Here is a 12,612-nt window from a genome sequence, read left to right on the forward strand (position 1 = left end):
GAAAGGCTAGGGTCAAGCTCTTCCAAATTTCCAAACACTAGAAATTGGACGTCTCAAATTAATTCATTAATTTGTTAATACATCTCAGTCGCCCGCGACCTCTCTAGCGCGGGTGTCGAACCAGTTCATTTCCGGTGCGGCCGGGCCGAGTATCGACCTGGCCGTGGCCGAAGCCGTTGGTTCCGCCGTAGCACGCTAACGCGTAGGCTCGCGCGTCCCTGGTCCGCCGGGGCTCCGCGGGTGTCCTACCGTGCCTGACGCCGCTATTCTCTCGACTTTCGGGAGTAGGCGCCGGTGCCCGGGGACGGATTTCGCTGTCTAAACATGGTAGCGCTAGGCCAGTGGGACCGCCGGGACCCACGTGCACTCACAAGTTGTTCTGCGCGTGGGCGGCAGTATCAGACCGGGGCGCCCAAACGCTCCCCGGCTAAAATTCATCCTGAAGGCGCCCACATTGTGCGGACAAACCCCACCAAGTCGAGGGCCACGTGGTCAGGAGAACCTCGCCCCTTCTGGTCACACTGTGCCTATCGGCCGGCCTCGAAGACCGAAATTGTGTCGGTTACCGATCCTTCGGGTTCGTAACTATGCCACCCTGAAAACTGAATGCTTAACCCCGCATTTCGCTTCGCGAGCACAGGGTAAAAACTCTGAAACGAAACCTCTATTGTAGCCGGCGAAGCCGGTGTTGTGAATGAACGCGTACGTATTATGTTGAAAAGCCAGATTTTGCTGGATCCCTTCAGAATTCCGAAGCTTTGACGCACCAAATCGCTCAATGGAGGCCGCCATCTTGCGGATGCGGAAGTATGCATAACAAATTGAAAAAAGTTCAAAAGGAGTTTGTTTCACCCGTCTTTTTTTGATTCACAATCTTATGCACCTCTAATTTGTAATTAAAATACTTTAAGACCAACCTCGGCCCGCACGGGCCTGGTTATCTTCAACGAAAATCGTCACCAAACACCGGAACCAATGAGATTCGAGCATTTGAAAAGATATTTCAAAAACCAAATCGCTCCATGGAGGCCGCCATCTTCCGGATGCGGAAGTATGCATAAAAAAATTGTGAAAAAGTTCAATAGGAGTTTGTTTCACCTGTCTTTGTTTCATTCACAATCCTATGCACCTCTAATTTGTAATTAAAATACATTAAGACCAACCTCTTTCCCCGCTGGTTGTCTTCAACGAAAATCGTCACCAAACACCGGAACCAATGAGATTCGAGCATTTGAAAAAATATTTCAAAAAAGCTTATTACGCGTTTCGGAGGGTGAAAACGGCGTCAAATATTCTAAAATAGACGAATAATTATTTTTTAGAAATATCGCGGCCATAGGGGATAGTTTTTCACGGCCGGAAATATCCGAAATTGAGACGGAATTCACTGAATTAATTAAGAAGAAAATTTAATAAATTTGAATCTCATCCAGAATGCAAATGGTGTCATTTTGATCTAGGTACGGTACCTACTACACCTACCTACTACCAACTGCCTAACCTACTGATGCCAGAGTAATGGGTAAAATAGTGGCAAGAGGCTTTGGCTTTGCCGGCTCATTGCGGCTTTGCAGTCGGGTACTAGTAGCCGGCGAAGCCGGTGTTGTGAATGAACGCGTACGTATTATGTTGAAAAGCCAGATTTTGCTGGATCCCTTGAGAATTTCGAAGCTTTGACGCACCAAATCGCTCAATGGAGGCCGCCATCTTGCGGATGCGGAAGTATACATAACAAATTGAAAAAAGTTCAATAGGAGTTTGTTTCACCCCTCTTTTTTTGATTCACAATCTGATGCACCTCAAATTTGTAATTAAAATACTTTAAGACCAACCTCGGCCCACACGGGCCCTGGTTATCTTCAACGAAAATCGTCAACAAACACCGGAACCAATGAGATTCGAGCATTTGAAAAAATATTTCAAAAACCAAATCGCTCAATGGAGGCCGCCATTTTCCGGATGCGGAAGTATGCATAAAAAAATTGCGAAAAAGTTCAATAGGAGTTTGTTTCACCTGTCTTTGTTTGATTCACAATCCTATGCACCTCTAATTTGTAATTAAAATACTTTAAGACCAACTTCGTTCCCCGGGCCCGCACAGGCCCTGGTTGTCTTCAACGGAAATCGTCACCAATTACCGGAACCAATGAGATTCGAGCATTTGGAAAAATATTTCAAAAAAGCTTATTACGCGTTTCGGAGGCTGAAAACGGCGTCAAATATTCTAAAATTGACGAAGAATTATTTTTTAGAAATCTCGCGGCCGTAGGGGATAGTTTTTCACGGCCGGAAATATCCGAAGTTGAGACGGAATTCACCGAATTAATCAAGAAGGAAATTTTATAAATTTTAATCTCATCCAGAATGCAAATGGTGTCATTTTGTACCGACTACACCTACCTACTACCAACTACCTAACCTACTGATGCCATGGTGATGGGTAAAATAGTGGCAAGAGGCTTTGGCTTCGCCGGCTCATTGCGGCTTTGCAGTCGGGTACTAGTATTTCAGATGTGTTTTGTATCCATATTTCCCATCCTCCAAAAATCTGGTACAATGGTGAATATCACATGACCCTTTTACGTCATCTCGGGAATGCACTTACATCGGAAGTGTATCGCGGTTGAACTGCCTCGCGCCCACAATGTAAGCTCGACAATAGCGATTTTGTCTTCGACTATTGAAAGAAGAAATTAAATGCTGAATCATTCGTGGTGAACGATTTGCTTTTTAACATGACACATTCGCAAATGCTCTGGATGGTTCACATGTTTATGATTTACCACTTTCCATGACGCATTTAGACATTGTTTTGGCAGCTCTGATAAGCCCCGCCCCTCAACAGCTACCAACTCCCATCACACCCTCAATTTCCTCAATCATCCTTACTCATTCACTTCCTCCTTCCTACCTTCCTTCAGTCTCTCTCAGTTGAAGGCAGCCAACAGGGTTTAAAGATTTTACAACCATGTGCGTATGTCCACCACCCTTCCTGCTCTCCGTTTCCATTTTGGTTTTGCAATCACTTCTATATGTGTGTGTCCGAGCTGTAACTTTTTGTCCCCCATCGCAACGCGGAGCGAAAGGGGGACTATGGTTCCCCCCCCCCCCCGTCTGTGTTTCCGTCCATGCGTACGTGCGTGCGTACGTGCGTAAGCGAAGGACCGCATTCGAATTTGGTGTGTGGGTTTTTGGTTGACGCAACCCACGTCAAAATCCAAGATGGCCGCCGCCATGTATGTCTGACGCCATGTATGTCCGAACCTTGTGAGCGAAATATCGTGAAATATAAACGAACTACTCACGTCTAATCTGGTGTGTGGGTGTATCTACGCATAAGGAAGAACGCTATTGAAAATTAACTTCTAATCTGGTGTGTGGGTGTATCTACGCATAAGGGAGAATGCTATTGAAAATTGCGTCGCCACGTCAAAATCCATGTTGGCCGCCTTGCGTCTTACACTTTGTCAACCCACATCACTTCACCGATGGGGGACCTGGGCGTAACGCTTGTTACCATTTGAGTTTTGTCATCAAATTTTCAACAAAGCTTTCATATGAAAACATGGAGAAGACCAATTGATATATTTTTTCAAAAGGTCAAAGGTCAGCATCACCTAAAATCAACTTTCATCCAATTGACCAGAAATTTCAATTTACCATTTGAGCTTTGTCATCAAATTTTCAACAAAGCTTTATTATGGAAACATGGAGAAGACAAATTAATAATTTGGTCAAAAGGACAAACGGTCAAAGGTCAACGTCACATAAAATCGTCAATTTTCATGCAATTTACCTGAATTTTTTAGAATTTGCAGATTGGGTCACTGAATTAGTTCACCGATGAAAAGCTAGAAGCCGATTTTTGTTTTAGATCAGAAGGTCAAAGGTCATGGTTGCATAAAATTGTCCATTTTCATCAAATTGACTTGAAATTTGAGCAGGTTTTGCATATTGGGCCACTGAAGCATATTGTGCTTGATGACAAAAGGTCAAGATCACCTAAAATCGACTATGTTTTCTATTTTTTAGCTGTTTTCGTCATGTTTAGCATTCTGAAGAAGAAGAAGTCTGAATACAAAGCGGATGTGGACGGGCTTTGCATTTTCAGATGCTTTATAGTTGTTATTGTGCATTTTTCCACCTTTTATACCACAAACTATATATTGGGTAAAAGCTCAGGTCATAAACTATAATTTTTCATACACAAAATCAACATTACTCCGCTCAATTATATAATTGATTGGTAAAATCAGGCAATCTGAAAACTGTAAAAATGTACAAACCGCTTTTGGAAAACTCCGAATTACTTGCTGTATAATCGCTCGAATCGTTACTTTTTTAGGGTAATCACGATCGCGCTCTCTTGATGTGGCCATTAAAAAAAGAAATTCAAATAAAACTACACTACACAAGCGAGAATTCATTTTAGCCAATAAGCATCGACCTTACAAACAAGTTAGAGCACAGTACATTCATCGAAGGCCATGATGAACATCATCCACGCCATCGAATAGGATAAAACAAAATGGTGGTCCAGAAATCCTGGCTTCAACACGCACAGGCATCAGGAGCAGTTTGATGAAACCGGCAGCATTCTTCCAAAACAGTCACCAGGTAGGCTTCGTACTGTTCCAACTGAGGAAAGCAGAGCGGTCATTCAAAAACAACTCGACAGTAACCCACCATTACCAACTCGTCGTTTCTCAAACGTCACCAACATAAGCCGATCATCGATTCGAAGAACACTAAAAGACCTTAATGCGAAACCATACGGACCCAGATTAATTCACCAACTATCTGAGGATGATTTTGACAGGTGCGTTGAGGAATGTGAGACGTTGCTTGGGTTAATGGATATGGACAACGATTTGCAGAACAGGATCTTGTGGTCAGATGAATCCAAGTTTACTTTATCTGGTTCTGTGAATCGTCATAACAGGGTGATATGGGCAGTGGACAACCCACGGTTCACTGTTGGGCACAATGTCCAGCATCAAGCCAGTGTGTCCGTGTATGCAAACAAAAAGTGGATGCGAGCAATCCTACGACCCTTAGAGACTTGAAACAAATTTTTTTTTTTTTTGTATACAACATCGAGGCTCATGAAAGAGCTAACATTAATCACACAAAAAGTCAAACCGACACACAAAACACAAAATATAAGGGGAGCGGCAGACAAGATGGGGAGAGAGGGGGAAGGACACAAACACAACATTTGAGAGCAAGGACATCGAGAGAAATGTGGGAGGGGGAGGGCTTTGGGTGAGGTGGGAGAGGTATAAAACATATTGTTGCGGATTTGAGAATCCTGTGTTTGTAAATATAACCCTCTAGTAAATAGTTCTTGTAAATACCTCCATTTGTGGTAAAGGTCAAAGGTCGTCCCCTTAGCTAGTCCATGTACAAGCACGTAGCCAATCATAGAACCTCTCTATAGTTATTTCTTTATTATGTGTATCAGTTAAGGCTCTGTTTTCCACTAGTTGACATTGCATTGCACCAAATGAAATAAGATAGATCCCCTACAATATCGCCGTGGCCTCCAAAGCGGCGTTTCGCCACCGTTGCATTGGGTGGGGTTATTGGCATCATCATCGCCCCCAAACTCCATTGAACACGAGGTCATCTCGGAGCAGAAGGTGGGAGGAGTCAGCCAAGCGCCAGGAACAAGGCGTGGCTTTGCCAACGCCTCATCAAGGGGCGGGATCGGTGAGCCCTCGCGACCAATCAAGGCCGAGGCGAGCTCACCAATGGGCGGTTCCAAAAGGCCGGCGGCTTGATCGCCACGCGCCTCAAAAAAGGAGGTTGGGAGGGACTGCTTAGGCAGATACTGCGCGTCAAAGCTGCGCGCGCGCAGGGGCTGGTTGAACAGCGTCGTCTCTCTCGGCAGAACCGCAAGCCTGACTTGGTTCAGCGCACCTCCCTTAGAACTCAGCTCACCTCTCCACAGAACTCCTCCACTCCTCAAACCTTCATCCGTAATGAGACTGAAACAATTCATCCGTAATGAGACTGCTGCCTTAATGACTGAAACATGCAGAACTGTGTGTCAGTGTTTCGTCACGGCCACACCTGTGCATAGACAATGAAGGAAAGCAGTTTGAACATTTGAACTGATCTGTTTCATGTATATTAGACCGATTAGACTGTTTAACGAGTAATCATGTTTTGTTTTGCACCAAAGAACAATAATAAACTTAGTTGTTTGTTGCAGGTATCGCACTTCAAAATATGCCCAGGATTTCTGGAACACCTTGTGTATATATATATATATATGTATGTATTTATTTATTTATTTATTTGACATATTTATTTGAATGTTCTTAATGTTCTTGTACAAAAGTTCCTGATTATTAAACTCACCACACAGATTGAACGTACCAGTTATTATTTCAGATAGGTACCTTTTCATTGACACGTAAATGTAACAGTTGCTACACCTACATTGGTGTTGCATTGTTTATGCATATTAACCATGGCACAAATTAAAACGATCTGAATTCTCGCACACATGCCTAATTGTAGCCATTGTGTGTGGGAGTTTTTCAAATCAGTACACCCACAACTGCCCTTCTAATGTGCCACCTGTGGGGGAACTTTCTTTGTCTTGGGTTTTCAGTTGAATTTCTAAAATAGCAGCTGCCATTTCCATCGGACACGTATCCTTTCATCGTCACCTTTTCTTTCTTTAAAAGATTCCTTTCTGACTTTCCTTCACAGATGATTCATCCTACCTTCAGAAGTATTTTTCCACAAGTGCCTCATACTTTGAAAACTACAATGGATCATTTTATTCAACATGTCTTGATTTAGCTATTGTTGCCGCCTATTGTGCTATGACAGGACAGCTCAATTGTAGCTATTTTACCTTTTAGGTGTCGCGTCTGACTTGCGACGAAAGACAATCCGACTTGCAAACCGCTGCCCTGATGATTGGCACGGAAGCAGTTTGATCATAGAGCACCACATCCCCTCAAATGGATACTACGTTAGCTGTCCCATTTGCTAGCATTTCAGAGCCTTTTAAGCACAAAGGGTCTTTGCATGTTGAGACCATCATGGAATTTCAAATTCTTATTTTTTCAACATCATCAGAAAAAAACACTGCCTGTTGAAACATCATGATGGTTTCTACATGTATGGTTGGTCCTCCAAGTATTTCTTTTGTCAATTTTCCCTTTAGTAAAAGAAAGAGCCCACTGTGAAAAATATGACGTGGGTTTCTACCTCTATGATCATATTATTGTAAGAAAAGATGTTTGCGAAGTGCAGCACACATTTCAGTTTCAGAAGCAATTTTAATTTCTGGTTAATTCTCTATATTATTTTTGAAAGGATCTTACAACATTCCATTTTCATCATAACTAGAACCTTCTCTCGGTTTTCTGCACAGCTGGAACGACCTACATCTTCGGAAAGGGAGGTGGGCAGATCACGTACACCTGGCGGCCACACGATCGCCCGAGCACCCGTTCCGATCGCCTCGCTGTTGGCTTCAGCACCCAGCTCAAGGATGCGGTGATGGTTCGAGTTGACAGCGCTGCCACGTTGGGCGACTTCATCCAACTTCACGTGGTGAGCGCTGTGATTCTGCGTGGAGAATGTCAGAGCCCGTTTGCAACGTGTTTGTAATGACCGATTTTATAGCAGGTCCATCCATTTGTATCCACTCCTTTCACTCACATTTGGACAAAGGAGATACCACAGTATCTATTTGACAATTATACGAAGCCTGGTGTTGGCTTTGCGGTTAGGGTGCCGGCTTGGGATCCTGGTTTCGAATCCCAGTCGATCGCTGAATTAACACCAGGGGGGTTGACTCAGCCTGTCATCCTTCCGAGGTCGGCAAATTGAGTACCAGTTCACTGGTAATTCCCTGTGTGTCGCAAAAGGTGACTAACAGGGTTGGTGGCAGGAAGGGCCGTAAAACATTGCTTCAAAAAAAGAGGACCACGGTGCCCAAAAAAGGGGAACCGCAGCTCTGCATGGAAAAATGGCGTCTAAAGGTGGTCTATTTGACAATTACAAGCCTTGAAGTCACAGTATACCTTGGGGAATTTACCTACGTGGGCCAAGAGTAGGATTGAAGAGTAGGATTGCCATGTTACTTCGTTAGAAGCTTTACTAAGCCCTAACTCTGTATGGCTGCCTAATGAACTAATGTGAATGACAACCCTCCAATGGGAATGCAAGATCAGACCTTCTTCTTCAGGTTTTCCTCCTCTTGCCTCTTTTCCAATTCATTATCCACAATTCCACAGCTTAATGACACAATTCCACACATGTTCAAACTTTGTTCCTTTTAACCTTCAGTTTGATATGAATTTTCACTCTCCAAACATCATTACTCTGCTCGTCTCTGACATTTAAATCCACGTTGTGTTATTCTACGCTTATTACTGTGTTTTTCTGCCAGGATCACAATCTTGTCAGATTCATCTTCTCCCATGAGATTTTTGCCCTGCATGGTATACATTATATCACTTTTTTTTTTTTTTTTTTTTTTTTTTTGTATACTGAATCGAGGCTCGTGAAAGAGCTAACATTTACTTCACAAACAAATCAACCAGACAAACAAAATATATAAAAAGCGGGAGCGGAAAACAAGAAGGGGAGAGAAGGTGAAGCACACAAACACAACATTTGAGAGCAGGGAGATGTGTGGAAGGGAGAGGGCTTGGGGGGAGGAGGCATGGGAAGGGGGGGGGGGGGGGTGGAGGGAGAAGTATAAAACACAAGGACACCAATGACTTCCAGGACAGAAGTTGGTATTTCAAAAAAGTGGAATTGGGGTGAAATTAGCGGGGGTAGAAAAGATCAAGGTTTTGGATGGGGGAAGATAAGAGATGGTGGTGAACAGCTGTTTTAAAGACCTGGAGGGTGGAGTGGGATTGAAGAGAGTGAGGGAGTTTGTTCCAGAGGCGGGAGAAAAGAGGAATGAAGGAGTGAAGGTGAGCAGAGAGTCTTGATTTTGGCAGTTTGACCATAAGAGGGTTGCAGGCAGATCTTGTGCGACCTGTAGGAATATTTGCGGGACAGAGCCCAGAGAGAGCTGGGGGGGCAAGGCCAGAGAGGAGTCGGTAGAAGATGGAAAGACCACCAACCTGCCTGCGGTGAGTGAGTGAGAGGCCCTTGGAATTAGCTTCATCGCGGGAGATTCCAATGATTCTGAATGCTTTGGTTTCAACAGCGTGAAGACGAGCTAGGTGTGAGGCAGGAGCACCAGCCCAGAGGGGAGAGCAGTATTCCATTGAGCTGCGGATGAAAGCCTTGTATGTGGTGAGGAGCTCAGGTGTGCCAAGGAAGGACTTCGCACGACGGAGGATGCCCAGTCGACGACTGGCTTTGGAGGCCAGATTTGAAATGTGGTTTTCCCAGGAAAGATCATGGCAGATAGTGAGACCCAAAAGCTTGAGTGACAGAACTTCTTGGAGAGGATTATTCAGAAAGTGGATGGGAGGGTTGTCCAGTCGGTCTTTTCGGAGAGACATCGTAAGAGTGTGAGATTTGTCAGGATTGAAAGACATGTTCCACTTGTTTGCCCAGTCTGTGATTTTGTCCAGGTCTGCAGAGAGTGAGGAGGCAGCAGACTGCCGATCTGAGGGATGAAGAATGGAGCGACAGAGAGTAGAGTCATCAGCAAAGAGATACAGAGGATTTTCAAGAGAGTCAGAGAGATCATTGATGAAGACCAGAAAAAGGACAGGGCCTAGAACACTGCCTTGTGGAACTCCAGCCTGAACAGGAAGAGGAGATGAGAGAAACCCATTCAGGGCCACACGTTGACTACGACTAGAGAGGAAGTCCGCCAGCCATGCGTGGAGATTTCCATGGATACCAAAAGAGGAGAGTTTGGTGAGCAGAGCGGGGTGCCAGACCGTATCAAAGGCACGTGATATGTCAAGGGAGACTGCTCTAATTTCCTGTTTGGCATTGAGGACCTCCATCCATTGTTGAGAAAGCAGAAGCAGCATGTCCAGAGTAGAGTGTCCAGGTCTGAAACCAAATTGATGATCAGAGATCAAGCCATTGGAGAAGAGGAAAGATTTCATATCTGAAGCAATGATGGATTCCATGACTTTGCTGATAATTGGGAGAAGGCTGATTGGTCTGTAGTTGCTGGGATCTGTTTTTGCACCTTTTTTGTGCAAAGCGGTGATGTTGGCAGATTTCCAAGCAGATGGAAGATGACCTTGAGCAAAAGAGAGGGTGAAGAGAACAGAGAGAGGGAGTGAAAGAGCGGAAGAACAGGATTTTAGGACCCGTGGGCTGATGCCGTCGGGTCCAGTTGCAGAATCAGAGTCGAGGGTTGACAGAAACTTTTCCACCTTGTCAGGAGGAAAGGACACGGAGTCCAGGAGCAGCAGGGTACGACTGGGTATGGTGGGTACAGAGAGGGATGGGTTTCGGACACAAGATTTAGAGGCAAACACAGAGTTGAGGCATTCAGCTTTTTCGCGTGCGGAGTCATCCGTGTGGCCATTTGAGGTGAGGGAGGGGATGGAGGGGGAACAAACACCAGAAACAGATTTGACCAGACGCCACCAGGATTTGGAAGAGGGAGACAGATAAGAGAGTTCGGTCCTGAGAACGGAGAGATATTGTTTCCTGGCTCTCCTGAGCGTGGACACACACTTGTTTCGGGCTTTGTGAAAGGAAATGAGATTTCCTTCCGTTGGATTTGCTTTCCAGGAGACGAAAGCAAGTTGTTTCTGGGCAATAGCCTCGCCACAAGATTCCGTGTACCATGGACGGGAGGAAGGGTATGACAACAGAAGACGAGATGGGATAAATCTGTGCATGAGAGAGAGCAGTTTGCTTTGGAAGAATTCCCAGGAAGAATTTATGTCAGAGGCAGTAGAGATGGGAGACCAGTCCAGATGATTGATGGCTGCTTGAAGACCGTGCCAGTTGGCCTGAGTGAAATGCCAGACTCGTCGACGCTGAGGAGGCTCTCTGAGAATGGTCAGAGAGATGTCCACTTTAACAAGCACATGATCAGAAGAACCGATTGGAGCAGAAGAAGAGCAGCAGACATTTTCAGGGAAGTTAGTCATAACCAAGTCCAGAAGAGAAGATGCTCCGTTGACTGAAATCCGGGTCGGGAAATTGACAGTTTGTGTCTTCACTTTGCACTGTGCACTTCAAGTACTTTCTCCTTCCATTTTCAAAATGAATCTTTTTTTTTTTTTTTTTTTGTAAATGCAAATAACACGCCAACATGGGCGAGCGATTACACAGCAAGAGCGGCATATGTGATAAATATGTAGAGTTAAATAATGTTACGCTGAGATCTCAGGTTTTAAACTTGTGGTTTTGAGATTGAGGAGCAGCTGCTTGCGGCAATTTTGCATTCTGTAGAGCTATCTTTTTTAAAATGCAATTCCCCCAGCTTCCTCGAGCATCAATGTTTCATAGTGCGTTCCACACCAGAGATGATATAATGCAAAATTTGCATAACATGGGTAAAGGATATGTTTTGAGGTCATCACTAACTCCCACAGCCCCACAGGCCCATCACCTTGTCGGGATTATGAGGAGATGTGGCATCTGTCAGCTTTGCCAAGTCTCCGATGTATGTCTTGGATGATAAAGCGCATCCTTAAGTGAAGCTATCACTCCTGTCATGCAGCATGATGAGGTTTCAACATCTCCGTCAACCTCCTTCACGGATTCCCAAAGCCTGGACCTGTATGTTTTGCATTTCTGGATTTGGCGATCTGTGTTAGACTTCGGCATGATATTTCCGTAATCGTCCCTCATCTGGGAATTCTGCATCATTTTTCATCGTCGCCGTTCCTTGTGAATTTCCCTTGTGTGCCACGTGATTGCCTGCTGCATCACATGTGCCACTCTTTATAATCTCCCCTTCTCTTTTCCCCTTTTCTTCATCACTCCTCCCAAGACTCCCCAAATTCACCTTACTTATTTTACTTGAGAGAAAGGATTGATAAACATATTGCTTCTCCATTGCATACTATCTGGCAATTATCTTCATAAATCAGCATTTAAACATCGTCTGTACAAAGGTAAACCAAAACAATTGTAGTTTATTTTTGAGACTGATAAAATTTGATGAAAAACTCTCAAAAGCATATTTATTTTCCACATGTGCACTGGTATCATGTCACTATATTGTGCATGGAAGAGAAGCCAGAAAAGCCGGGGTTATAGAAAATATACAGAGGCCAACCTTCTTGTCTAAGGTAAATATTTTATTGATATGTATCCAGGTAATAAAGCTTATGGAAAATTGAATGAAAAGATAGAAGGATAATGTAATGCCAGTAGTAAGGTGTGTGTGTGTGTCCATGCATGTATGTAATGTATATGTAAGCCAGCTGGTCATGGATTTCCAAGGGGGGTTGTCGCCATACCATCAGAGAGGGAGCCAATTGTTCCGGTAGACAATTGACTGGATGCACCTGTGTCCATTGAGGTACGTTCCCTCTCCGGAGTGGACTCGTCTGTCAAATTGAGAATTAAATTCTCTTCCCGATATTAGCTGCAGTACAATCCTATGGAGGTATACGGGCTGTAGCTCTGCTAAGCTTCTGCCCAATGGACAGAGCATATGCAAATATTTAGCCAGAAGACCTTTTTAACATT

At 44.3% G+C, this 12,612-nt stretch overlaps 1 protein-coding gene across 11 annotated transcripts in view; it reads left to right on the forward strand.

Moving 5' to 3' along the window:
- LOC137413498 (neurexin-1-like) overlaps positions 1-12,612 on the forward strand; it is a 1,626,023-nt gene that overhangs the window by 1,142,694 nt on the left and 470,717 nt on the right. For all 11 annotated transcript variants that reach the window (XM_078779254.1, XM_078779246.1, XM_078779249.1 and 8 more), the window contains one exon: positions 7,397-7,578. In XM_078779254.1, the coding sequence (XP_078635380.1) occupies positions 7,397-7,578 (182 nt within the window). The remainder of the gene's footprint in view (positions 1-7,396; positions 7,579-12,612) is intronic.

Source organism: Myxine glutinosa, chromosome 5 (genome assembly GCF_964187855.1).
Source record: "Myxine glutinosa chromosome 5, kmMyxGlut1.1, whole genome shotgun sequence".
NCBI classification, from domain to species: Eukaryota; Metazoa; Chordata; class Myxini; order Myxiniformes; family Myxinidae; genus Myxine; species Myxine glutinosa.